Source organism: Rhipicephalus sanguineus, unplaced genomic scaffold (genome assembly GCF_013339695.2).
Source record: "Rhipicephalus sanguineus isolate Rsan-2018 unplaced genomic scaffold, BIME_Rsan_1.4 Seq8890, whole genome shotgun sequence".
In the NCBI taxonomy this organism is placed as follows: Eukaryota; Metazoa; Arthropoda; class Arachnida; order Ixodida; family Ixodidae; genus Rhipicephalus; species Rhipicephalus sanguineus.
This window is the reverse complement of record NW_023616217.1, coordinates 63,498-89,917: the sequence shown is the minus strand read 5'-3', so window position 1 is coordinate 89,917 and position 26,420 is coordinate 63,498. Positions and strand designations below refer to the sequence as shown.

Genomic DNA, 26,420 nt, shown 5'->3' with positions numbered 1-26,420 from the left:
TCTTTAGTATTGAAGGTTTGTCTCTAGAGTATAGTAGTTAATAATTATTACAGGTCAAAACTTGTTTGACGCTGCTCTACCTATCGGATGTATGCGCTCGATTGCTGTTGGTTTTAGTTCTAGACTGCCTTCAATTATGTTTTGTTTACGGTACTTCAAGTATCGGGGCGTCTGTCTCTTCTGCTCTGGTAAGCCGTATATTATCAGGTAGTTTGCCTGCCACGATTCTCGAGATCGGCAATTTGTCTAGCATGGATTTTGATGAGAACATTCAGATTCCCTATTTGTTCTTGACAAAGCCGACGTTTTTCTTCTTGGCGTCAGCAAGTCTAATTTCTTGTCAATTTTAGCCGGAATTTCCTTAATCTCTTTATACCGCAGCTATTCTTTTAATTGTTGGCTGATATCAGGACCAGGGTTCGTCTCGATGTCTCCGCCAGCAATAAGAGTTTAAGTAGAGACGTCTCATGCTCAATCACAACAGCACATAACCGTGGGCATCGACGCCTGTACCGACGCCTGTACCGTCGCAATTAAGACAAATTAAACGCAACGAAATAAATATAAACAGTCAATACGCTTCAGAAAAGTGAATCGCAACAGCGTTTTCGACACGTCCGTCAGTCGTGTCGCCGACGCCACGCCAGTCCTCTACTCAGCAGCCTATGCGCGTGCGCTTTTTGTACCTCCGTGAGATTGTCGGCTCAGTTGCAAGCCAAAGCGAGCGCTATTTGAACAAGCACAAGAAAAAGATTAGCTATAAGCGGAACTTTCGGAGTATAAAACATCTGGATAACGCCTTTTTCATGAGCTTTCGCCAGAATAAACTCTCGCCGTCTTGGAGATGCTCAGGCTCTTCGAACAGAACCCCGCAAATTGTACACATGCGTCTGTAGCTGTCAAAATTTTGTTCCTGAGCAAAATGCTGCTGAGGAGCTAAACTTAGTAATTACGTAACAGACATTTCCTCTGAAGATGGCGGTGAAGAGAAACGTCATTTTCGGACGTGCTACAACAGGCGCTAGAAGGCGGAGATCGTGGGTGCCGTCTCCAGGACGCTTTCTGCGCGGACCCAGTCTTCCTTCAGTGCCTTTCTCGCGACCTGTGCGCCTTAGGCTGAAGAAACTATACACGCGAAAACCAAACTCGAGTGGCACCTAGACGAACTTTTCCCAATAATTCCTTTCGCCTGGAACAATGCTACGACGAGTACAAACACGCATATGTACAAATTTGCACTTCAAAGCAACTCTTCGTCTTTTTTCCGTCAATTTGATGTTTCGTGAACACGACTGAACATATTTTACACCTAAAATCATGACGATGACCACTGTAGCTACATGCTCGTCATTTAAGTTGTGCCGCGTGTGCGTCAGTTTGTACACTTTTGTGGCTTTGTCACTCCGATCTCACAAAAATACGCAACAGTTTTTGCAGTTTAAGTTAGAGCACAAACGGGGCTTTAATTCTGGGGAGCTCTAAAAATCGAAGATCCCCGGCTTTCTTTGTTTAATTTCAGTTCAAAAGATTGCATTTTTAGAGACATGCCATCACTTAACATTAACACTTCACTCAATAATTAACATAATTCTCGGCAATCATATTTAACACAATTGTTCAAATAATGTGTGGCAACAGTCTGGGAAATTTTTGAAAATCTGAGTAAAAAAGACGCGAAGCAAGAAAATCTGAAATAGAGCCTTATTCACCAATGGGCCGTATTTGCAATTTTTTTTTCATAAGATATGGGCAACAAAATTGCAAGATAGCAACATTTTCCAAGCCTACGTTATTCATAGTATGCCAAGAAAATTTTTGACTCACAGCCAATGTGTCGGAACGACACCTTGGCTGTGAGTCAAAAGAAAAGCCTTGGCTGTGAGCAGCACCAGAGACGTTCCTTTTCGTATGAGTCTTCTCATTCGAAGCTCGTAAAGCGAGCAATTTCAAACCTTTGCATTTCTAATGCATTGGAAAAAACATGGCTGATCCCTCCGTCATAGGAATCGGTATAACACGAAAGTGAAACGTGTCTTCACAGAAGTAGTGCTTATGATATATGAGAGCTTGTACAATGTCTATTCGTGTTTGGCAGCTATAGCACCGTTTGACGTGGATGCACCCATGTTGACAGCATGTCTCTATCGCGAAGACTAACGCCCATGATCATGATTAAACCGTTGAGGTAGCTGACGTTGTGAACATATATTTGGACACAGCGAATCGTGAATCGCGCGTAAGGATGATATCAACAAGTTCATAATCAACATTGGTACCCGGTATGCACTTCTTCAAAGCGTCGTCAATTAAGGAGAGAAACGGCACGGTGTGCGCTTTCTAGTAATGGGTAGCCGACGCCTGTGCTCATGCATACATAACACACACTGCACTTCAGCAACGCGGGAGGTAGAGGTTCGTAGCCTGAGCCGCAAACGCGTGCGTCCCGCTGGCCTCTGTCTCGCAGGCGCTGCTCTCGCTCCACCAAGGCACGACATTCGCCCGTCGAAATCGCGTCCTTTCTGCAACGCATATTGCAGCAGTTTTTTAGTCGGTGCTCTCGCAATTGAAGCAGTCGGCGGCAGAGAAATCCCGTTCGTGCACGTGGAAGCTGCACTACTCCGATGAGCCGACGCACGCTAACACGAATCCAAAGGCAAAGAACGTAACTGCGTCAAGGGTGCCTCGGCGACGCCAGCGCGGCCAGTCTACCTCTCTGGTATCGAGACGCTTTAACCATGACCTCCGATATCACGTGCAATCTCGGAGTAAGCGCTAGTAAGTGTCGATCGTGAAGCATTACTTCTTTTCACCTCTCACAGACGGCGGCACCGCCCCGCTCCGCCCGCCGCGAAAGAGAAGGTGTGAAAGATATAAGGCGCGTTCGCGCCGTGCCTAGCATCTCCCGAGTTGGCTTAGTCGGTAGAGCGTCGGGCGCTTGCCGTCGCGGCCGCAACGTCGTGGGTTCGATTCCCAGCGGGGTATCTTTTTCTTGGTTTCTTTCTTTCTCACCCGTTGGCGTCCATTTTATCAACGTCATATCCGTGACGGATGTGCTTGGTGGACCCCGGCATAAAACACTTTCGTGTTAAAAAGTTGTACGCATCAAATGCTAACCCGGTTTTAATTAGCAGGTTGAGAGGCTGGTGAATGCAGGCCACTCTCAGGTTATGATTGAGGCGGTGGCGGAATCTCTGCACATGAAAAAGAAAGAGCCTTCTAGACAACGTAAAGAATGTGAAGAGAAGAAGCAAATAGTTGTTATGCCATACTTACATGGCGTATCGCACAATCTTAAGAAGGTGGCAATGAGAAACGCCGTCAAGCTTGTTTTTCTTGGCCCTGCATTTTTTGCCAGCATATGTAAGCGCGTTGCGCAGTATGGGAATAGTAGGTCCAGGTGTAATACGGCGCATGTCAACAGATTCAGCAGGTGCGATACATGCATTGTCTACAGTATTCCCTTGACCTGTGACGAAGAATATATTGGGCAATCGGGCAGGTGTGTGAACGATGGGAAGCGCGAGCATGCAAATTTACTTCCTTGAACATGTTTAATTCAGCGCAACGTCGTCGTTGCGCTAAGTTAAACATGTTCAAGTATTATCACCAACTGGCCCAGCTATCAGTTCTTCTACAGTAAATTTACTTCCTACGGGCACGGGTGGAAATCTACCGATTCACTGCAAGGTGTGCGGCTGCGCCCCTCTATTCAGCAAAGTCAGTTGTTAGTCCAGCATCCTACCTGTTCCTGTCTCTTTTTTCTTGGCTCAATTTCTTCTGCTTTCTTTGGTGCTGCTGGCATTCCCTCGTGAAGAACTATGTACCAACTTGACCAACAAGCCACCCTAATGAGCTTAAATGACGACATAGCATAGCGTATTTTTATGCTGAAAAAAGTAGTATTCTAGAAGACTAAGCAGTTTTGCCACGCGTCTGGAGCGGTCGTGAATATGGAGAAAACTAAGATTTGGTTAATGGGGATCAAAACCCTCTAGATCTGCTGTTATTAGTTGCAACAGTGCTCCTTTAGGGCACCTTGTGCCTTTGAATCGAATACGGAACACTGGGCCGCACTGCTCGTCAGCACTGACGCTTGTCAAGCGGGCCTTGCAAGCATGGATGGGGTGAGGAGAACCTTCTGTGTTCGCCTGTGCGCAGGTATGCATTGTCTGCCTTGTTGCAAAGGTTATTTACGTGTGGCAGGTACTAAACTGCTCGTGAGATAAAGTTCAGGCTGTGCATAGAGTATTCGCCAATTTCGTGTGGGGGTATCTGTGCGAACCAACGCGCAGGGGTAGTTTGTTCTCCCTTCAGTATCTGCTGGGAGAATGCATTTGTTTGTACAGTAATTTATGCCTCGGTTTGTAGTAGGCGCGTTGCTTATAAATGTACCGTGCTTGCAATCAGCCAAGCCATTAAAAAAATACTGCTTTATTGTTAAATTCGAATCTCTGACTTACTAATGTTTGAAGTTGGAAAAACAGCACGTGGAAGAAAACGTGCTCTATTGTCGGAAAAAGACGTAATTCCATTGCCATTCCATTGCGTGCTGAAGGCGCTTAATTCCATTCCATTCCGAGGTGGCGAAAATGTGAAATGATTTCGGAGTCATTTCAATTCTAGAATGGCAACTCAGCAACACTGGTGGGAAGCATTAAATCATACACTCTGCGCTATTAGCATTGTGTGATGACTGGTTGTTATTTTACTCTTCTGCCACGCTATATTACATATGTTAAAACGATTCCTTGCCCGACATGACGTATTTTTTCGAAGGTGTTACAAGCACCAGCGTGACACTGTGGTGGAAGGCCCGAGTGCCACGCAGAGAGCGCGGGTTAAAATCCCATCCGATCCTAGAAATTTGTTTCTTATTCAATTCTTTCTTATTTCACGTGATAGCGGTCACGGACACCGGCGGCGGCGGACAACTATGGCGCCATAATGAGCTGTTGTGATCTCATAACAGCTTTCGCTGTAACATACTTCAGCGCCGACAACGCCCTCTTCACTTTGGCCTGCGTGACAGGCGCGCAAAAGTCCGCTTGCGTTAATATAAACATCTCTGGGTGCCACTGTTCTCGTTTTTCGCACAATTTCAACATGTCTTTGCTTTGGAATTCCTGCCTGAGGTACGCGCTAATACTGTACCCTGAGATATGCTCACATTGCACGAGCTCGGTTGTTACGGATTGCGAAGTTTTCTCGTGAACCGAAAAACGATTGAGAAAATTTTCGGTTTCACTCCGGAACGAAATAATATATAAAGTTTCGGTTACGTTTTCGTTCCGGTCAAAAATATCGCTTTTTTCGTTTTTCGTTTTTGGTTTTCGTTCCATTCGGACACACTGCTCACAGCTACAATATTTATTTCACAGGACATCGTCAAAATCACATTTTAGCGCAATTTGAAAAAGCGGTTCTGCTGAGTGGAGATTTCCGAATTTTTTTGACTTAGGCAAATTTTTTTTCTCAGTACTAAGAATGGTTTTTTCGTGGCCCTGGAGACTCGAACAGCAAAATATTGTTTTTTCAGCGAAATTTAAGGGGGTCCGCGGACATGCGCCGACGTTCTTATCTGAACATACCCTATAGTATAGTGTAGCAAGGGCGTGGGAAAGGGAACTAAGCATGAGAAGGAGAGGTGTGATGGCGAGGAGGAGGAAACCCCACCAGTAGTTCTCTGAGTGAGAGACATATAGAAAGAAAGAGAGGGAGAAAGGCACAGACTAATAATGGGAATAAAGACACAAACAGACAGAATTAATGGGAATGAAGGTATAAAAAGAGAGAAGTAGTGACTAGTGCGATGTTGCCATACTAGGGAACGGGAAATGCAACGGCAAAGGCTGCGAGAAGAGCCCGAAGCGATGGCGGCCCTACGCCAACGACGGCGTGCCCGTAGATCTATGAGAGATGTGAGCGCTCGGTTCTGGAATTTGGGACATCCGTGTCGTGACTCACCAAGCTAAAGCCTAGCGACAACCTAGAAGCAAATAAATTATACTTTAGAATCGTCCAGTTTCGCTGTTTCAAGCCTCGCGCGGCTTAGTGCAAGCTTCACCAAGGTGCCACTCTCCTCGCTCTGCAACAGCACGCTCCCTTGGCCAACTGGCACTGTCGGTCCTTGACCAGAGCCTTGTCCGCAGCCCGCGCTCGGGACCTATTTCTCGTTGGGCGCCAGTTATGGGGTTTAGTTGTCGTCCGCTCCAAAGAAAAGGCGCTCGTAACCGTCGTGGTAAACTAAAACAATTCATTAGTAAAAAAAAGGAAGTTTAAAGACGCTACGGCGGCATGAAAATACAAGAACAAATTCCACGCCGGTATCTGCTATCCTTGGCCCTGGCGGACCGCACGCCGCGCACATGAGCATTCCTCGCAAATATTCGCCGACCATTCTATGGCATGTCGCCTCGCCTACTGTCACACGAAGTGTAAACGACGGAGAGCCAAGTGGGCCCTCCCGGGGCGCGAATCGGATTACACTCCGAGGCCGTCCGGGAAAATAAAGGTTGCCAGCAAGCCGTGTCGCTTTATTCCGCGCTCCTCTCTCTGCTTCCCCGGGCGGCGGTTGCTCATGAGGCCTTTGCACATGCAGACATATGCGCAGAGGCCCTCATTGCTGCTTCATATGGGCGAGAATGGTTATCTGCCATTCCCGCAGTTTAGAATGTCGAGACATTTATGGAGTTCTCAAACCAGGTCTTCACATCCACAGAAGGTCGGTGATTCCCTGGGCTCATTACTGTCGACACTGCGCGTGTGTGGTCTTGCATGTCTTATCGTGGTCCGGGGGCAATCTGGGGTCATCCCAGCGTTGTATCTGGCGCTCGAGCAAGTTTTGGCTGAACTATTCGCATCATGCATGCACTCTGAGCAGGATATTCAAAAACACCCGAGAAGCCTTATTCAGGTGCGATAGGAGCACAGCAGTTACTTTTGTGGCAGCTGTAAACCTGGTTGCAGTGACAAGAAAACAAGTACGCTTGTGAATATCCGAATTTACAACAGACTACTTGCTCATACGATATACTTTTACTGCACTAGAACAAAGAAAGAAATTTTTACGCATGTTGTCTAACATACAAGCATTGTTAGGAAGTTTCAACCTCTAGTTTCCATAAAAAGACTGTGATATGTAAACGGAAGTATTTTATCAAGTTCAAGGCAAGCATTCTTATGGCTGTGTGCCGTGACTGTCGTTTGCCAGCAGCATCGTAGCCCGACATTTTAACTTCTTCCCACTCCTCCACTACTGAGCAGTCTTGGAAAAGTGCTTCGCGAAAACACACCTTGGATGTTTCCTCGCAATTAGTTTACAGTGTAAGCCGGAGTTCGCGAAGTGGTCCTTCAATATCGATGCTTGTGATATCCGCCTCCCCTTTCTTAGTAAACGCCGTTTTCTCTCTTCCTAGGTGCACCGTGCCGTTGTTCTTCATGATAATGTGTATGTACCTTCTGCCACTTATCGCATCTGGCCCCAACACCAAAGAATTTTATAAGAAGTTTTACTCTGAGGTTCGGAAGCACTGGTGGGATCTGCTTATTCAGGCACGAAATTGGAGAGGAGACTCTGAAGCGGTGAGTATACGCATAATGTAGCTTCTTATTAATGAAAAAGACCACGTCAATTCTTGTGTACCAGCCATCATTGTCACCTTAGATTCAACGCAGTAGAAGAACACGTACAGGCCGTGAATCATCATAATGTCGAAAGTATCATGCATATATCCTTTATGCTTTGGTACATACACAAAAGCGCCCTTAGATGGCAATTGTTACACTAAATTATATTCAAATATTGGCTGACCTCACGATAAATTGAAATGAGTCAAACGTTAGCAAGTGCACAGGCATGGCTGAAACCAATTGTTCAGGCAGCCTAAATATGTTCTTATTTTCAGGTTGCCTCCAAAATGAAATACCTGAAGTGCTTTGCATCATTTGCGCGCAATATGCAGAAATTCATTATTCTCAGAAAGTGACACTTTAACCCGAAAGGCGAAACAGTTGATAGCTATAGCAATGCGTCTAACGGTGATAAAATGTTGGTAGTTTTATCGGCTTTATGATTTGTGGAGAACATTAGCGTACTAAATGAATTAAGGAGCAAGGTACCCGCGCGCACACAGACACACTAACGCATCGCACTCGATGAACCGCGAACGCGTGTATTTACAACACTGTCGTGATGAAGGACGCAGAGAGAAGTACGCACACGCACAAACTATTTGTTGCTTTTTTGAGATAGCTTAAGCTGTGGCATTAAACGCACGGTGATCCGGGGATGCCAGCCAAAATAGCCACACGAAGCGACCGGCTTGTGCAGCCTGCAGAAGCGGCGCTTATAAGGCAGGGCGCTTTTTACTGATTTTACCGTTGCCTGAACGGCAGAGGAGGAGGCTCCACCACCTGCCCATGGCAGTCAGGTCCCTTCCCATGCGTGCTTTCATCACGATCATATGGACGCACTTGTACTGTTGCCATGAAGTTCTGTATAAACTCTTAGAGCGCGTTGTCTGCTCTACGTGCGACTGAAAGCTTGCGAGGGCAGCCGACGAAGCGGAGGGGCAACGCGCCGGCCGTCTTCATCGCGAGGAAGAGGCGTTGGAGTGGGGGCTGCGTGGCTGCGGTCGGAAGTTCCTGCTTTGAGCGGCCGGGCGCGGTCGCGCGGGCCCTATCTTGAGAGGGATCAGCTGTGCTCTCATCGCTGAGTTTGCATGAAGATCGCTCCGCTCGCTGCAGCGTGTCGTTACGCCAGTGCTTTGTTGAGTTACGCCAGTTCAGATTCTCAAGGGGTTAGCTGCTAGCCTTACTACGTATAACACTTCAGTTTGTTCCTATCGCATTCATTGCTTCGCCCACTTGACGAAACTGTGCCTTTCTTCTCGACTGGACAGCGTACTGCCCGTGGGGTGCGGTAGAAATTTATCGCACTTAGGTCTTACACGGAGCATCACGGGGACGCTGTCGACAGGTTTTCACCTAGAGTTTCCCTGAGGCACTTTGACTTCAATTTAACATTAGGCCGCTTCTCGTTATATTTCCTATATGTGTTGCCTTTCTGACATATATCTTGGCCCTGCACGTGCCTTTCGTATTTCATTATTTGGCGTAGGTAAGTAAGGTTTACGTGCAGGATTCACGGGAATTAATCGATGCACGCACCTCTGAAGTGCGGCAGCTAATGTAGATACAGAGTGGCGTAATCGCCGCTTTATCTTGCGGTGCCCAAGTATGCGCTTTCTATGGCCTCTTGCTGCCTCGTCCATGTGATATGCTGATGGTTTCACTTTTGAGCTGATGTCTACTTCTAGGACCATCACATTCCAAGCGTCACTGAGCAGTCTAGTTGAAGTTTATAATGACAGCGGAGGAGGTACCTAACTGAAAACTGTCAGAAGGCGCTGCTATCCATACTATGTAGGTTGAATCAGTAGCGTAGCTAGAAATTTTTTTCGGTGGGGGTGGGGTGTCAACCATACTTTATATATGTTCGTGCGTGCGTTTGTATATGTGCCTGTATAGTATATGCACATGAAAAATTGAAAAAGTTCGGGGGAGGGGTTCTCCCCCAGCTGTCTAGGTCAGTGGGTTGAATACAAGGATCGAAAAGCAAGCTGAAGTACAATGGGGAAACATAATGGAAAATATAATCCAGCTTATGAACAAGTAAATTAAAAGAACAACGCTGGTTCAGCAAGTACATTTTAAAAGTGCAGTTACAACAGCAGTACAGGAAACATACGTTATAATATATAATACAACTAATGAACGTCGATTCTTGATTGGCGAAGTAGCGCCATTTGACATGATAATATTGGATATTGACAATTTCTACAGGAGGACGTAGTACATTTTACACAACGCACGAAATAGGTAAACAAACGCAAATACTGAAAAATTGATGCATGTGAAGTAATGAAATAGTAGAGGTGACAAAATCAAAAGTTAGCTTACAAATTTGAATAAATGTGTCATTAAAAGGACTCTAAATGTTGTTACTGATTGGCAAGCTTTGATGAACGCACGTAATCAGTTCCGAAGGTCAATACCAGAAAACAACGCTGTTTTGCGTCGTTCGAGTGAACTTTTAACAGCAGTAAGCTATGTTGTAAAGGTAGTCTTATTGACATTTGTCAGATTAAGAGAAGGGATGCTCTATAACTCGATGTGATGCTGACGCGCGCGAAAAATCAGCATGCCTAGTTTAGATCATATGCAATGTTGCATGGGAAGAAAGCCGATGTTATTGTAAATAGGTATAGTGATTGATGGAGACTATTCTAATTGCTTGATTCTGCAAATGAGCAATCTCGGCCGAGCGAATGCTATAAAGGTTTCCTCAAACGAATCTGATTTGCTCAAATTACCTAAGTTAAATGCCAAATGAATGTATGATCTTCACTGGTGTTTGTGGCATCTGTATTCTTTGTACACCTAAGAGGGCAGCGCTCAGAGAAAGGTCGGTACTGCAGGGCGACTGTATACCTTTCTCTGACCATGTCTTTTCGCGCTGCCCTGTGAAGTGTTGTTCAAGAATGCCCCAACTGGCCGAAACAAAAGCTGTATTCCTATGTTGAAACCGTACAAGCGTTGAAATAAATGCCAATCTTCAGTACTGCTTCCCTGAACACTCACACGCAAGCACGAATGATTCACAAACCTTCATTTCTTCATTTCTGCTTATGCTGATGCTACCTGTTTTACTGATGCGTCCTTTTTTTTTTTGCAGTCCACCATGTTGCACTTGTGGTACCTTTCTGCTGATTACCAGCTGTTTTTAGTGGCTGTCATCGTGATTCAGACGTGCAGGACGTAAGTACAGCATGAATTCACCTGTTGTCCTGAATGATTTGATTCTCGTGCTAACGATCAAGTCAGCCTTCCAAGAAGAACTTCTCCCGCATTTATGGAAAACATTCTAGATTCCGCGTTTCTGCGACAGTGCCGCACTGGGTACGTGGTTGCGTGTTGTATTTTCAATAATCACTTACCATTTCGAGAAGCCGACGCAAACGCACTATCAATGAATTTTCCAACTGTATTGCTTGTCCTCTAAGATTCTTCTCTAAATTTAGCACGTACACGTGGGTTTGAGATAGCACTAATTTTTTTCTCTTGCTTATGCGACACTGATTACATTTACGCTGCTTGAACTGATCAGACGTCAGCAGTCGATGCTGGCTTAGTAAGGCTACGGCTGCTGCCTCCGATGCTCTGCCATGACATAATGACCACTAATAAATGACAAAAAAACGACTCTCTTTGTTATTAACTAGCGGCCGTCTCGCAGTAAACACCAACTAGATGAAACCGATGTTCTCCTGATGCTGCGCCACACGGCCACTCAACAGTGCATCGCCATTTTTAGTCATGTATGAAGAACCGCAGTGTATACGGTGCCGACAAGAATCTGCACGCACTAGAACGCAGTTGCACTGTTGTTGACATACAGAATTCATATTATTGCGATAGCAATTATGTGGACAGTCTCGGCTGAATTTTGCCGTCGCCGTCGCCGCCGTCATGCACCGTATATGTATAAGTATGTATATATAGATAAAAGCGCCAAAGAAAACTAATTCAGAAAATGATTCCGAAGCGCGGAATCGAACCAGGGACCTCTTGCTCCGCAGCGAGTGGCGCTAACCACTGCGCCACGAAACGCAGACCCTCCACGTAGCTAACGGCGAGCGTTATATACACACCCTTTACCGCTGGACGGACTCAGAGACGGCAGGCGCTTATAAGCGTTTCTTCATTACCAGCGAGATGGCGCTAGGAGCGCGACGGCCTCATTTAAAAGTCGTCGGCAAGGTCGCTCGCTTCTTCCTATAATTGCGCAGGGAGAACCTTGCCCTTCCACTGTCTGCTCGCGCGGTTTTCTCGTGGTGAGGGGAAGAGGGATGTTTCGCACTTTCACCGTGATGTCCGCGCTCATGTTACGGAGCGTACGAAAGTAACTCGAGCTCAAGGGACGCCGCTAAACGAACAAACAGAAGATGAGCGCGAACTATCAAGTGTCACAGCTCGACACTTGAAGCACCCTAGTTTCCTTCGATGCTTCGGCCGCTTTTGCAACAGGAGCGCTGTTCAAACTGAGAGTACCCATTGGCGAGCCTCACTTCGTATAGCATTAGTTTCTTGCTATCGCATTCATTGCTTCGCCCTTGCGGCGAAACTGTGGCATTTTAAATGCGAAGCATTTCTTAGCGAACTTCTGCGACTTTGACCGTATCTATCTATCTATCTATCTATCTATCTATCTATCTATCTATCTATCTATCTATCTATCTATCTATCTATCTATCTATCTATCTATCTATCTATCTATCTATCTAGCCGCCTACGACTTTGTGCTCTCCTGGTCGCTTGGTTAATCGAATGTGCACCAAAATTGGTATGGCGTAACATGACTGTATGACGAACATAAATGACAAGTCATAACATGAAAATCATGACACGAATGTCATGTACAGCACGATTTACATGCTACGCTCATGGTGCGCTGGCGGCCGTTTCGCTAGCTTGATATACACCAAAATTGGTATCTTGTGACGTGACTGTGTGACGAACATAAATAACACGAGTTAACATGAAATCATGACACTCATGTCATGTACAGCATGACTTACGTGCCACGCTCATGGTGAGCTGGCGGCCGTTTCGCTAGCTTTATATACACCAAAATTGGTATCTTGCGACGTGACCGTGTGACGAACATAAATAACACGAGTTATCATGAAAATCATGACACGCATGTCATGTACAGCATGACTTACGTGCCACGCTCATGGGGCGCTGGCGGCCGTTTCGCTAGATTGATACACACCAAAATTGGTATCTTGCGACGTGACCGTGTGACGAACATAAATAACACGAGTTATCATGAAAATCATGACACGCATGTCATGTACAGCATGACTTACGTGCCACGCTCATGGTGCGCTGGCGGCCGTTTCGCTAGCTTGATGTACACCAGTATTGGTCTCTTACGACGTGACCGTGTGACGAACATAAATAACACGAGTTATCATGAAAATCATGACACGCATATCATGTACAGCATGACTTACGTGCCACGCTCATGGGGCGCTGGCGGCCGTTTCGCTAGATTGATATACACCAAAATTGGTATCTTGCAACGTGAACGTGTGACGAACATAAATAACGCGAGTTATCATGAAAATCGTGACACGCATGTCATGCTCAGCATGACTTACGTGCCACGCTCATGGGGCGCTGGCGGCCGTTTCGCTAGATTGATACACACCAAAATTGGTATCTTGCGACGTGACCGTGTGACGAACATAAATAGCACGAGTTATCATGAAAATCATGACACGCATGTCATGTACAGCATGACTTACGTGCCACTCTCACGGGGCGCTGGCGGCCGTTTCGCTAGCTTGATATACACCGATATTGGTCTCTTACGACGTGACCGTGTGACGAACATAAATAACACGAGTTATCTGAAAATCATGACACGCATGTCATGTACAGCATGACTTACGTGCCACGCTCATGGTGCGCTGGCGGCCGTTTCGCTAGCTTGATATACACCAATATTGGTCTCTTACGACGTGACCGTGTGACGAACATAAATAACACGAGTTATCATGAAAATCATGACACGCATGTCATGTACAGCATGACTTACGTGCCACGCTCACGGGGCGCTGGCGGCCGTTTCGCTAGCTTGATATACACCAATATTGGTCTCTTACGACGTGACCGTGTGACGAACATAAATAACACGAGTTATCATGAAAATCATGACACGCATGTCATGTACAGCATGACTTACGTGCCACGCTCATGGGGCGCTGGCGGCCGTTTCGCTAGATTGATATACACCAAAATTGGTATGTTGCGACGTGACCGTGTGACGAACATAAATAACACGAGTTATCATGAAAATCATGACACGCATGTCATGTACAGCATGACTTACGTGCCACGCTCATGGCGCGCTGGTGGCTGTTTCGCTAGCTTGATCTACCCCGGAATTGGTCTTGCGCGATGTGACTGTGTGACGAACATAAATAATAGGAGTTAACATGAAAACCATGACACGCATTTTCCTCAATGACATACAAGACGATGTATGCAGCTCTTTGCTGGCTGCTTCGCATTACATCGATTCCCACAATGCGTGGGATCTGCCGGCTTCTTTTTTTGATAACGTGAACTCAATGAGTTAAGTATAATTTATTTCAACGAATGATGGGACTTACCCTATATGCCATCAATTCAGATTGAGGTTGTTGCGGCGGCCGCATTTAGATGGAGGCGAAATGCTAAAGGCCCGTGTGCTTAAATTTAGGTGCACGTTACAAAACACCAGGTGGTCAAAATTTCACGTTGTCTTTTTTTGAGAACAGCAGACAAGTAGCCAGGACAGAGCGGAAAGGCACGGCGTCTCGTAACAACACTGCCCGTTTGGGTTTGTCAAGGAGAACTTCGCCGCCAAGCTCGCCAAAATAGTGCCTGTCTATGTCACTGTTCGAGAAGTGCTTCTCGCAAACGTAGTCACAAGGCGTCAGCTGTCGGTCTTTTCTTGGTATGGCGCGAGCTCACGCTTCCAACCTGACTGGGTCACTAGAAACTTTGAAGGCCTTCTCCTTGCAGGACGCGTACCCATTGCTGCAGTTCGGCACGAAACATTTCCGCCCCATCCTGAAGAAGCACTGGTCGAAATTTGCAAAGCACTCTCCTCTGTCGCGGCGTGAAAAGCGCGCGCAAACATCGAGGAGTCGGCGCCGCCGGCGCAACGCGCGGAAGCCACTGAGAGCGCTAAAGAGAAAGAAAACCAGCAAATCGTGAAGGGAACTTTCCCTCCCAAGGCCACCTACGCATACGCGCGCACGACATGCGAGCGAGGAGCGAGGGTCGCGTGCATGCGGCGGCAGACGTCGTCTGCTCAGGCGCCACTACTAGCAGTTCGTTTCAAGCGCTGTACGGCCTATAATTCTGACAGTATCGATTAGGAACTGCAGCTAAAATATCTGTCAGCTACCGATTGATGTTACAGACAGAAATCTTAGAAATTTTACATAGTACGAGGCGCTATCACGATTTTGAGATTTTGATGCGTCGCGTCCATAGAAGAGCATGTAAAAGATGTCAACAGGCCGAAAGCGTCATCTGTCGTGCTTCGGCGTAAACCGCATTCCGCCGTGACGCTATCGCGCCGCCCTCGCGCGCTGCCGTGGTCTAGAGATTCTCCTCCTCAAATACTTCTTTCACCGTGGTCTAAGGTGCCTCGGCGACGCCAGCGCGGCCGGTGTCCCTCGCTGGCATCGACACGCTTTAACCATGACTTCCGATATCGCCGCAATCTCGGAGTAAGCGCTAGCAAGTGTCGATCGTGACGCATTACTTCTTTTCTCCTCTCACAGACGGCGGCACCACCCCCGCTCCACCCCGCCCATCTACACCGCAAACAAGGAGCACCTTGCGAGAGAGAATGGGTGAAAGATATAAGGCGCGTTCGTGAGGTGTGCAGCGTCTGCCAAACTAGTTTAGTTGGTTTAGCGTTGGGCGCTTCCCGTTGCGGCCGCAGCGTCGTGGGTTCGATTCCCAGCGGCGAATCTTTTTTTGGTGCTTTTCTTTCTCACCCGTTGGCGTCCATTTAATGAACGTCATATCCGGTAACGGAAGTACTTGGTGGACCCCGGTTAGAGTGTACTAGAACTGTCGAGTGGCGTGAACGCGCCTCGCCGGCTCATTCCTTCCGCGTCGACCGTAGCGGCGGCGCTGCAGTCGCTCGGTACTGAAGGCGCGCGGCGCCGCGCGCTAGAACTGCTGGGCGCGTAGGCGGCACCCGGCTAATCGGCACTATTACTGATGCGGCTTTCGTTGCGTGTCTATCATCACTAAGCGTAGGACTTGTCGTCGTAAGCCTTGATGGACGAAACTTCAATGCTTTTAATGGATGCTTGCTTCATATATGCCTTTGAGAGATACTGCAAATCAGTTCTTGGAGCCGAAGCGACTGCTGTAAGGTACGCAAAATATAAAAATGAAACCGGGCTGATACCGACCGTGAAGATTCACGATCTTAGTATAATTAAGCCGATCTCATTGTTGGGCTAGTTAGTACATTAGACGCCGAATGACCGCCAGAAGAAAGAGACAGAGCAAACAGCTAGAAAGGGCGTGCCTTATTCTGATTTCTTCTGTTTTAATGCTTTCTTCTGGTGTCTAGTTTCGGCGTCTAGTTTATTCAGAGTAACTGAGCTGCTTCATTGGAATTTAACTGCGCTCAGTAAGCTGTGTGCTGATATTCTGCCGAAAGCACGCCGAACATTGACTGCGCGTTGGCGAAGCTGTGTGTACGGTGCGTATCTTTACAAATGCCCTGTGCAAATGTGACTTTTTCGACATTACGAGGGCTCAAAGGTATTGGAAGTCAAAGGTAACTTGACCGGTACAAATAACGGTCGTCCTCAGGGGCGTTACATGGATATTGTTATTGGCGCCGGGTGGGGAGGTGAGACTTTATTGTCTGTGTTTGTGCGTGTAAATATATATGCACATATATATAAAAACATAATGTCGCGAAGCGTAGAGCACCATCGCCCCTCCTGGCTTCACTTTTGACGCTTTACAGATGAGGCAATGAAATTATAATGCAAAACATTGTCGAAAAGAAGTTTTTGCAATGGCATCGATAGGTCAGGAAAAGTGCAATATATATATAAGCTGTTCATTGAAAGGGGAACTGGCTGTAGTGAATTTAGGTAGAATAACCGACGGGCTATATTTACATCTGCGCATTTTAAGATGCTTGAGATAAGCCGTGATGCATGAAGTTTGTGCCTCGTATGTGAACGCGCGCCTTTGGCTCGGCTTCCTGGTATTTTAAGCCCTCAGAGGTCGCATAACCGATGCATAGTAACCGCGGAAGCACGCTGTTGAAACAGCCTTTCGGCATAGAAACAGAGCAAAACTGGCAGAACTCATCCGTCACCAATATAAATGTTGTGATAGAGTTATTTGTACTCAGGTTACTCATGAAACAGTCGAGCGCATTGAAGCTCGTATATAGGGTCAATGCTCTGGATATCGTAGAGACTGCCTGCAGAAGAATTGCAGGCTTTCGTCGCTGGTTTGTTATTTCTTCGTAGTCAGTGTTCGTAGTCACTTATAGTGTAACGCGGCTCGAAGTGTTGCTTGCAAACCGCACAGCAATCAGTGAGCAGCTAGGTGCATGTGCGCACAATCCGATTGTCGCCTTCTTTGGGGGCCGGTAGGCTCCAAAAAACAGAATATCTCGGCGCAATTTCTGCACGCCTGCATATTCACTCGTGCACCATGGCGCGTAGCAGGCGTTGAGACACCGATTAAAGCTCAGTAACGCATTAAACGCACTCAAAACGCGCAATTACACGCTTTCGTACGCTGCGCGACGCGCGCGCGCCAAATGCCGACGCTCTCCACAGCTTCAGTACAAAGTGACCACAGCGCCGCCGCTACGATCGCCCGTCGGAGCATCACCGGAGATGCGGCGCGGCCGCTTCGTTCGTTCCACTGCCCCCTTCTAGTACACTGTACCCCGGTATAGTGCCTAGAATATACTTACTAGTGTGCCGACCGCCGAGCGTTTCCAATGGGAGACGCTGGCACCGACGCTGATGCCTTCCGCCGGACGCCACCAGGCGGCGACATTCTTAGGGACCATGCTAACCGAGCGGCGCATCAAGCCAAGCGCGCGCGTTGCACGCGCGTCGCTCAATTGCGCTTCGGATGCCCGTTCGTAAGCGCAGTCGGTTGTGATCACGGAGTTAAATATTCCGTTGCGGTGCGGTAAACTTGTGGGGCGTTGTCGCTTTCTGTGTCATTGCTAGGTTTCTTTTCTGTGCGCGCGCTTCGCACTTGTTTCTGTTTATAGAACCGCGATGTGGTCGCAGAAAACGAGGCGTAAAGACAGCGCCTGTTTTGTCCCATATTGTACGAGTGGCTACCGCTCAAACAACGAACGGGTCTCATTATTCAGCGTTCCTGTGGACACAGAAATTTAATTAAGTTTAGCCGAGTGGGAGAATAATATAAAGAGCAGAAATTGAAGACTAACTCCGGCGGCTGTCGTTTGTGAGAAACACTTCAATAATTGCTACACTGAGCGTCGTTAGGTGATTACATAGATAATTAGTAAAATATGTGTCGTTAGGTGATTCAATAGATAATTAGTAAAATATTTGTCGTTAGGTGATTAAATAGATAATTAGTAAAATATGTGTCGTTAGCTGACTAAATAGATAGTAAAATATGTGTCCTTAGGTAAATAAACAGATCATTAGTAAACGTATGGTAATTAGCTACAAATTGCCGTGAATTTAGCATTTGTGGTCATGTGTCGCATATAATAGTATTTTTCGAAGAAACAGCCGGTATCGCGCAGACTATTAACGCTAACTGTGCGTACGATCGCTTGTCAGTGCTACGAAATCACATTCCTTCGATTACGCTTTGCACCCCAACCAACGTTCCGCAGCGCAAAACTGGCTGGGACAGCCCGTCGGCGTCTCTCACAGGCGCGCGCGTCGGCTAGAGACGCCGCTCGGCATAGCATGGTCCTAGAGTCACTGGAAAATCAGAGTACCGCGAAGGTAGGCTGCACGCGGGCAACATTGGGTGGCGGCGGCCATGTCCCTTCCAGACCGTCCGCACGTTGCTAGCGTGTGTTGAGAAGTGACCGATCTTTTAGCCTCAGTGCCGTGTTACGCTCGGCGGAACGGCATTATGTATGTGTGTTTCTTCAAGAGGATATTAGAAGTGATTTCGAGTCATCGACAGGTATGGATCGACTGCGCGGTTAGCGGTGTAACTAATGAAACGTACAGCGAATGTTGCCATGTGCTCGCGAACTCTCTTCATGGCTTCGTCGGTCTCTTTTCGTGTCACGCCCGGGCGTGTTCGCTAGGTCCGGATCTGTAAGCATAGTTGCATTAGCGCAGTAACATCGTGCGAGATGCCATATACTTCGACATTTGGTGAATCTTGACTGTTTGTGCTGGCTTTGCAGTCGGTGTTCAGGTTCACTGCACTCGAGAACGTTATCGAACATCGAGAACATTCAGCATTGCGTCCTTCGACTGATTGCTGACGCATAGCTTGCTATGCGCACCGTGCTTGCTGTTCAACTGGTTGACATGTGTAATGGAAGTTGTGTGTGTACGGTAATTGGAAGTTGTGCGCGACGTCTTGATTCGGAACGCCAGCAACCGAACGCACGGGCGAATCGGCGTGCGGTAGGTAAGGTGCATCTTACGATACGCAGAAAATAGGCCATGAAAAATTATTGACATCACTACTTGTTTCATTTCCTATTTCTTGATTATTGCAACTGCGCAAAAAACGGACGGAAACACGAAGGGCGAGAAAAGGACAAACAAGCGCAGACTATCAACTGAAGTTTTATTACAAGAACGAGGCAATATAAAGGGCAGGAAAAAGCGAGAGAGGGCAAAAAAAAGAAGGAGACAAAAGGCACGAGGGACCAAATAAAAAACTTTGGCCACATCAGGTATGGCACACCCGTCATACAAAACCAAGATAGCTTAACTCTTTATCGTGTATGGCGACAGAGGGAACACTGACGCAGGACTCAGAATTCTTGTGAATATGCGCAGCCTCAATTAGTTCTCGCGCTCTTTGGTTCTTATGCCTGAACAACACAGAGGTATCACCAAAGAGCGGAGTGCAGCCGCATTTCTTACAGTGGGCTGCTAGATGAAGACCGGAGTGACCTTTCAGAGAATTAAAATGTTCTCGAAGTCTAACATTAAGGCAGCGGCCTGTTTGTCCCACGTAAACACGTTTGCATGACAAGGGTATGGAATAAACAACACCAGTGATACAGGATACATAATTATTGACATGACTAACATTACATGTATCTTGCCGAAGATTTTGCTGATTTGCGATTCGTTTGTCTACTTTAGCGCATAAAGTGGACAACTTGTTCCTGGCAGATATAACCACTTGGACGTCATATCTTGACGCAACCTTTTTTAGGCGGTGGGTAAAACCATGAACATATGGCAGAACAACAAATTTCTTATGCTCCGCCTTCTCATCCAAGTCGCATCCATCACCAGGACCTCTCTTTATTTTCTTAATCAACTTCTCGCAGACCTTTAATAATACGTCCCGTGGAAAGCCTGCCTGTTGCAGTTTTTTCACCTGCGCAGAAAAACTGCTTTCAACCAAATGCGTGCAGGTTTTCTTCAGTGCAGAGGTAAAACATGAAAGTGCAATGGCATTTTTTACAAGTTTTGTGTGACCCGATTTATAGTTTAGCAGAGGCTTCACAGACCTAGGGGCGTAGCACCAACAGACATGCGTGGACGAGAACTGCAGCTGCAGATCCAAAAATTGGATACATTGGTCCTTTAAGTATTCCGAAGTAAACTTCAGGCCAAGACCACACTGCTCAAAACTCCTTAGGATGCCTGCCGAGATATCTTCAGTGCCCTTACGGAAAAAAACAATGTAGTCGTCAACGTAACGAAACACTCTGATTATGGATGCCTGTAAAACCGGTTGGAGCTCCCGGTCAACTCTACTTAGAAAAATATCTGATAGAACCGGCGCCACCCTAGACCCAATAGAGACACCTTTCTTTTGCAGGTACACCTCACCTTGGAAAGAAACAAATAAAGACCCCAGGTAAAAGAACAAAAGCAAAAGAAAGGTGTCTCTATTGGGTCTAGGGTGGCGCCGGTTCTATCAGATATTTTTCTAAGTAGAGTTGACCGGGAGCTCCAACCGGTTTTACAGGCATCCATAATCAGAGTGTTTCGTTACGTTGACGACTACATTGTTTTTTTTCCGTAAGGGCACTGAAGATATCTCGGCAGGCATCCTAAGGAGTTTTGAGCAGTGTGGTCTTGGCCTGAAGTTTACTTCGGAATACTTAAAGGACCAATGTATCCAATTTTTGGATCTGCAGCTGCAGTTCTCGTCCACGCATGTCTGTTGGTGCTACGCCCCTAGGTCTGTGAAGCCTCTGCTAAACTATAAATCGGGTCACACAAAACTTGTAAAAAATGCCATTGCACTTTCATGTTTTACCTCTGCACTGAAGAAAACCTGCACGCATTTGGTTGAAAGCAGTTTTTCTGCGCAGGTGAAAAACTGCAACAGGCAGGCTTTCCACGGGACGTATTATTAAAGGTCTGCGAGAAGTTGATTAAGAAAATAAAGAGAGGTCCTGGTGATGGATGCGACTTGGATGAGAAGGCGGAGCATAAGAAATTTGTTGTTCTGCCATATGTTCATGGTTTTACTCACCGCCTAAAAAAGGTTGCGTCAAGATATGACGTCCAAGTGGTTATATCTGCCAGGAACAAGTTGTCCACTTTATGCGCTAAAGTAGACAAACGAATCGCAAATCAGCAAAATCTTCGGCAAGATACATGTAATGTTAGTCATGTCAATAATTATGTATCCTGTATCACTGGTGTTGTTTATTCCATACCCTTGTCATGCAAACGTGTTTACGTGGGACAAACAGGCCGCTGCCTTAATGTTAGACTTCGAGAACATTTTAATTCTCTGAAAGGTCACTCCGGTCTTCATCTAGCAGCCCACTGTAAGAAATGCGGCTGCACTCCGCTCTTTGGTGATACCTCTGTGTTGTTCAGGCATAAGAACCAAAGAGCGCGAGAACTAATTGAGGCTGCGCATATTCACAAGAATTCTGAGTCCTGCGTCAGTGTTCCCTCTGTCGCCATACACGATAAAGAGTTAAGCTATCTTGGTTTTGTATGACGGGTGTGCCATACCTGATGTGGCCAAAGTTTTTTATTTGGTCCCTCGTGCCTTTTGTCTCCTTCTTTTTTTTGCCCTCTCTCGCTTTTTCCTGCCCTTTATATTGCCTCGTTCTTGTAATAAAACTTCAGTTGATAGTCTGCGCTTGTTTGTCCTTTTCTCGCCCTTCGTGTTTCCGTCCGTTTTTTGCGCAGTTGCAATAATCATGGATCATTACCAACTAGCCCAACTTACCACTCTTCTGAACTCCTATTTCTTGTCTCCTTAATATTCCCAACGTTGCAATGAATTTGCAAATATTTTGCTGTGTTCTGAAAAACAGTTCTTTTTTTGGCGTTGCCAGCGCGTAAACAGCTGGGGTTCGGTTTCTGCACTGCTGCACTTTTTTTTTCATAATGCACTCTTATTAAAGTTCCTCGGCACGGTGCTTTATGTTCTTTTGATCAGAAATAGCACATCCCAGAATTTTTAAAGCGCATGCTACTGCATCACAGTATGTATATAGACCTAGGGCTCGCATAAAATCGACTCCCTCAATGCGTGGGATCTGCAGTTTTTTTTTTTTTTTGCTGTTACCATTTCTCACCAACCATACAGTATTTTAAGGGTACGCTCGGTGCAATGCAGCATTAACAGCATTTTTTGCAACAAATGTAAAAATACGCTTGATAACATTGCCTTATACCAAGTTTATCAACAGAGTTCCACGCTTCTGTTTTGTGCAATGCCAAAGATCATGCCACAATTGCCTTCAAGGTATATCAGTAAACAGTTATTATTTTAATAAATCTTCCATTTTGCTCTCGTGCGTGACATGCTTATAACCCGGATAGCATGCGTATTCTGTTCAACAGATCGAGATATAAACAGCCGAGCAAATAGAAAGGTATGTAGTTTTCAATATCGCTGACCATAGCGAACCGAAAAGGTGAAGTATCCTGTCGCATAAGATCTTTTCCAGCAAAGTTAGTGTAGTTCACTGCAGGAAGGTGTGTTATTCGAGGAGGGCGAATTCGTTCAGGGCAACTATGCCGCCACGAAGAACGGCGCTGTTTGACATTATTTCTCCCACACGGCAAACGAGATTCCCAGAGTAGCTCACCAGTAACGTTCGATTGATGGTGAGCTACTCTCTTCTGGCATCTGCATGCAGTGGCGTACCCAGGGGGTGGCACACCTGGCCCGTGCCCCCCCCCCCCGAAAAAAATGTCTGCTTACGCCCCTGTCTGCATGACGCGTTTAAAAAAGCGACGAAGTACTTCTAGGGACCGTAGTACTGCTAAATGTCCGGCCACGCTCTGCATTGAACGCGCTAGAAACGCGCCTGCACCCAAAGCGCTTGGAAGGGATATGGCGGCGAGAAGTCACGTGATGCGAGTGAGCCAATCGCGTCGGCGGCGGCGCGCGGAAAACAGATGCGATACTCTGAAAATTTTCCAGTGATTCTACATGGTCCCTACGGCTATCGCCGTCTGGTGGCCGCCGGTGGAAGGCATCATTCTCCGTGCCACCGCGAGGCCCGCGGTCGGCACACTAGTAAGTATATTCTAGGCACTATAACCCCGGCATAAAACACTCTTGTGTTAAAATGGGCGCCTGTACTAGTGACCTAAAATAGGGGAAGTGTCCAAAGCGCCGCGCGAATGCATGGGAGGAGCGAGGGACTTTTGCGGTGAACTCCTGCGCCACGGCGCTGCCGTGCCGGACCCGTGGACTTTCTCCGCGGCGGAAGCCGCGCCAAAGCGGCGAGCGTCTGTTGCGCATCTGATATTTTGGCCGCTATTAGCCAAACTTGCGGTAATTCGGGCAATATTTAATACCGCGTCACTGCAACATAATACTGCAGCGACTCATCGCACAGAGAACGCGTTTGTGCGTTGTGAAACGGGGATTTTTTTTATATTTCCTTTCAGCTGGTTTGTCACCGCAGTGGTCTACACTTACGCGGATGTTTGAAGGACGCATTCTGCGCGCACTTCATCGTGAGAGAAGGCGCTTAACTTACTTTCGTGTGGAATGACGAAAGTAAACTTGCTGCCGGAGAGAATAAACTGGAGATAACAAGGAGAACGTAGTAGATATGCACATAGTAATTAAATGGCCAGCGCAAGCTAACGCGCTTGTACCCTTCATATCCTTTCTTTTATTTCGTGCGTTCAATTTGTTTTACAAGGCTGCCTCCCGCGCTCTGCTGCTTCAAGCCTTTTCATGCGAAGTCTAATGTGTCCATCGGCGCGCGGCCGCAGTACCTAAAGTAAAAAATTATACTCGCGTAACTCGCGTCTCGTCCGCTTGGTATACACGAAAATTAACATGGGTGGGCACGAATGTATACCTAACATGGCCAATAGGTCATGGCATCACTAACTTGACGTGCTTGCCATTTGCGTAACGACTGACAATAATAATATGGCGTGTGGCGCGCAAACCCGCTTTCTTCGGCCAGAAATAATTCTGGCGGTGTGTGGTCTGACTATTTGTCCTCGTCAGGCAATAAAAACGTGGTGGTAACCAATATATATGTCAACATGTACGACTTACCCATACATTTTGAAGAACTGACCGCGTCGGTAAAACGTATGCGAAAAAAAAATACATGAAAAAAAAAACACGGTCCCTTATGCAATTCGCGTGAGACGACTGGAAAACGAAAGCCATCTTCTTCTTTTCGTCCGTCAATACAATGAACCTCCCTCGCCACTCTCCGAAAGCTTTCTGCACATAAAGTGGTTTCGGAATGCCCACAGGAGCGAAAGCATTGCAAGCTTTCTGCACCTCACCTGCTTTTACATTGCCTCCGTGATCGGTCTCAGATCACGGAGGCAATGCAAAGCGACCTTATGATGTGATGGCGTCATCATAACACGTCACGTTGACGTTATAATGGCGTCACAAATTTTGTCGATCAGTGACGTCATGGTGACGTCACCACGTGATGATTTAGCGCATCACTCGTGTTGGCGACGCGGGACGACAACATTCAATTTTCGTGTTTGATGAGCCATCTAAGGCTTCTGCCTTTTTAAAAAAAACAAGACAAACCAAAGTAAATGAAATGATAACAGTGCAACATCGTGTATGCCTGACTTCACGTTACCGAGCGATCGCCCGAAAACAAACCAGATTCTCAGCTCAGAGCAGCTGACTGCACGTGTCTGCGGGACAAAAGGGGCTTCCTTTTCCCGTCTGGTCATCTCTTTATGTTTATGAAAGAGATGATTAGACACGCTGTTTACCGCAGCTTCAGCACGAATACGTGGTGGACGCTATAGTGAGCTCATCAGGAAAAAGCGGGAAATTGCGGTCGGGTGCCTTGTTGACGCGCACTCAATTGCCGCGAAAACAATTTTATGTAAGTACTCGGCCGCATCATTTTGTAAAGTGTCTGACTCGCGTGAACGCTAACCTCCGAGAACCGTGAAAACATCTGAAGTTGATAATGAGTTTGAAACTGTTTTCATTTCGTATGGTGAAGGCTTGAAACAATGCACGCATCTCGCTCGAACATTTCATAATGACGTTCATCGATCCCTGTAGATAGAAACAAGACCGCATGAGTGACCACAGCTGGCTCCGGAACATCTAGTCGCTCTCTCTCTCTCTCTGTATATATATATATATATATATATATATATATATATATATATATATATATATATATATATATATATATATATATATATATATATATATATATATATATTGCATGTTGCATTTTTTCAGGCCAGGTACATAAGAGATCTCTGTACTTGAACAATTTCGTGAAGTGATTGATCGAATAGGCTTTCATACTTGTAAATTTCTTACCATATTTGAGTTCAGGCAGCTATTTAACTCGTACAGCAAGAATGGGGGTATTTGTAACTTATTTTTATGATATCTAGATATTTATAAAGCATTTTCTATATCACGCCTTTTATGCAAAAACTTGTGGAATAAGGTTAGTTTACATGGCATGGCTTTTCTTTCAAATGTTTGCGCACGGTGAGCCTTGCTGTACGGTACCTCAGAAGCAAAGTAGGCCAACAGCATTGTGGTCGTATGGCCGTCTCTAGTCTTTCTTTTGTTTCTCTTACGTCTTCCCGGTGTGCTCTGTCCAAAATAAAATCGCTAGGGGAGGCTAACAAATTGTCGAATGAAGCGGTGTGCATATGGCTAGCAAACCACTGGCGACCATGAGTAAAAAGCTCGTAGTGTGAAGCGGTCACTGAGCGTATAAGTATTTCAGCTGACTGCGAGTGTAATTTGCTTTTTTATTACTCTTAAATCTTTCATGAGTGATGCTATTCCCGATTACCCGTGAGAGAGCTTTTTTCGTTATTTTCTTGTGCGTGTTCATTTGGCGCGTTTTTACGCACGCACAGACGTTCTCGAACTCTATAACCGGAACTAGGCCACGCTGATGCCGCTTGACACATGATATTTTGCATGCTGTTGTTGTCCGAGCACTAACACAACGCTTAAAAATGGATAAGCTCCATTCTGCACTGCATTATAAAAATGAACTAGACTACAAATGCCCTGTGTGGAAACTCAGCGCAAAAAACTACAGCGTGCAGCAGACGCCCCTAGCTTTCCGCGCGCTTCCCGAGCGCGGGAAGCCCACGGGTCCGGCGCAGCAGCGGCGCGGCGCG

General features: G+C 46.5%; 1 protein-coding gene across 1 annotated transcript in view; it reads left to right on the top strand.

Annotated features, from left to right (window-relative positions):
• The first annotated feature begins 7,418 nt into the window (after positions 1–7,418).
• The window catches only part of LOC119378589 (nose resistant to fluoxetine protein 6), a 68,562-nt gene continuing 49,560 nt past the window's right edge, over positions 7,419–26,420 (top strand). Inside the window, exons 1-2 of the mRNA XM_037647670.2 lie at positions 7,419–7,581; positions 10,736–10,818. Of these exons, the coding sequence (XP_037503598.1) occupies positions 7,438–7,581; positions 10,736–10,818 (227 nt within the window). The 5' untranslated portion in view covers positions 7,419–7,437. The remainder of the gene's footprint in view (positions 7,582–10,735; positions 10,819–26,420) is intronic.